Source organism: Sinocyclocheilus anshuiensis, unplaced genomic scaffold (assembly GCF_001515605.1).
Source record: "Sinocyclocheilus anshuiensis isolate Anshui unplaced genomic scaffold, SAMN03320099.WGS_v1.1 scaffold781, whole genome shotgun sequence".
Classification (NCBI taxonomy): domain Eukaryota; kingdom Metazoa; phylum Chordata; class Actinopteri; order Cypriniformes; family Cyprinidae; genus Sinocyclocheilus; species Sinocyclocheilus anshuiensis.
Window position 1 is genome coordinate 193,701 of NW_015540879.1, and position 1,560 is coordinate 195,260.

A 1,560-nucleotide genomic window follows, 5' to 3' on the forward strand; every position below is an offset into this window, starting at 1 on the left:
GTTTTCACTCATGATCCCTGGCTGTAGCTCTTCAGTAAATGTGGCATGTAAATGACAGTGTTTCCCAAATGAAACACAAGAGTTGTTCATTTCTTATGTGTATAATGTAGAGAACTGTGTTTATGGTTTTGCGAAAAGTTTGTTTTACAATAGCAAACTGAGTTTAAAGCATGTAATGTGCATGTAGTGTTGCAGACTTGGTCTAAAGATTAGGTGTATGAATGAATGGTTTCACTGAGTGCGCCTCAAGCACCACTGTTAGTGCCTAAGCAATTAAAAAAACTGTAAAATCATTATAAACTTAATATGAAAAGGGCTTTTTTTTCCCCCCCAGAGTCACCAAAAACCTACTTTGTGGAAATGTGTGGATGAATTCCTTTTCACAAACCACAGCGATGACAAAAGGAGCAACTGGGCGAAAATAATTGTTCTGTGCGCATGCAGCAAGCGAGCCGGGAGAGTCCGCGCATGCGCACTGCGCTCTCACTGCGGCGAGGGGGGTCAGTGACAGACGCATCGCTGCTGAGCGACTGAAGCAACATGAGCTCCGCCGAATCTCGTCTGGCTGCGCGCACAGAATGACGCTCTCCGCCTGAATCCCGTCAGCGCCCAGATGGACGACGAGCGCAAGCAGCACAAGATCATCTCGTTCCTGTTCTATCAGGCGGTGCGGGACCTGAAGCCCGTGTGGATGCTCGAGGACATGCGCACCATGGAGACGTTTTACTGGGAGGAGGACGCCAAGCAGAGGACGTACAGCCCGTCCGAGGCGCTGCTCTACGCGATCGTACACGACCACCGGGCGTACGCGCAGTTCCTGCTGAGCCAGTATGCGCACGAGGCGCTGGCCATGCCCGGGGATCGCTTCTGCTGCTGCCCGTCCTCCGCGCCGCACCTAGCCATGGCCGTGCGCTACGACAGGCGGGACATACTGGGCCACATTCTGCAGGTGGCGCATCGGCAGCCGGGCCTGCGCTCCTACATGAACCGCGGCGGCTGCTTCCACCTGGAGGACGGCAAGACCCCGCTGCACTTGGCCTGCGAGCTGCTGCGCGCGGACGCCGTCATGCTGCTGCTAGGCAACGGCGCGTCCCCGCAGGCCGTGGACCACAACGGCATGACGCCGCTCGACGTCATTCTGCAGCAGCTGTGGGACTCCAAGGTGAATGTAGGGGCCAAGAAGTCCTGCTTGGACAACCTGCTGATGTTCATGCCGGAGATGCGTTTCAAAATGAAGAGCTCCCTGCGGAAAGAGCCCGAACGCTGGTCCAAGGTGCTCGGGGAGGACAAGCTCAGCTACCTCATCGGACGGGACCCGGCGCCGCTCTTCCTCATCGCTATGCAGAGGATCCTGGCGCAGCTGCCGCCCGAGCAGTTCCCCAAGAGCCTGGACAAGCTCCCCATCCCGGCCTCCCTCAAACCCCTGCCCAAACCCCCCAAGCAGCGCAGCCATCTCAAAGTGGCCTAGACCGGTTCCGCTAGTGTTTGTCTCGGCATTAATTCCGTGTGTGTGTGTCTGTGTGTGTGTGTGTGTGTGTGTGTGTGTGTGTGTGAGTATGT

The 1,560-nt window shown here is 56.1% G+C and overlaps 1 protein-coding gene across 1 annotated transcript in view; it reads left to right on the forward strand.

The window, feature by feature from the left end:
• The first annotated feature begins 477 nt into the window (after positions 1-477).
• The window catches only part of LOC107688312 (ankyrin repeat domain-containing protein 9), a 10,620-nt gene continuing 9,537 nt past the window's right edge, over positions 478-1,560 (forward strand). The window contains exon 1 of the mRNA XM_016485934.1: positions 478-1,540. Coding sequence (XP_016341420.1) covers positions 614-1,468 — 855 coding nt within the window. The 5' untranslated portion in view covers positions 478-613 and the 3' untranslated portion in view covers positions 1,469-1,540. The remainder of the gene's footprint in view (positions 1,541-1,560) is intronic.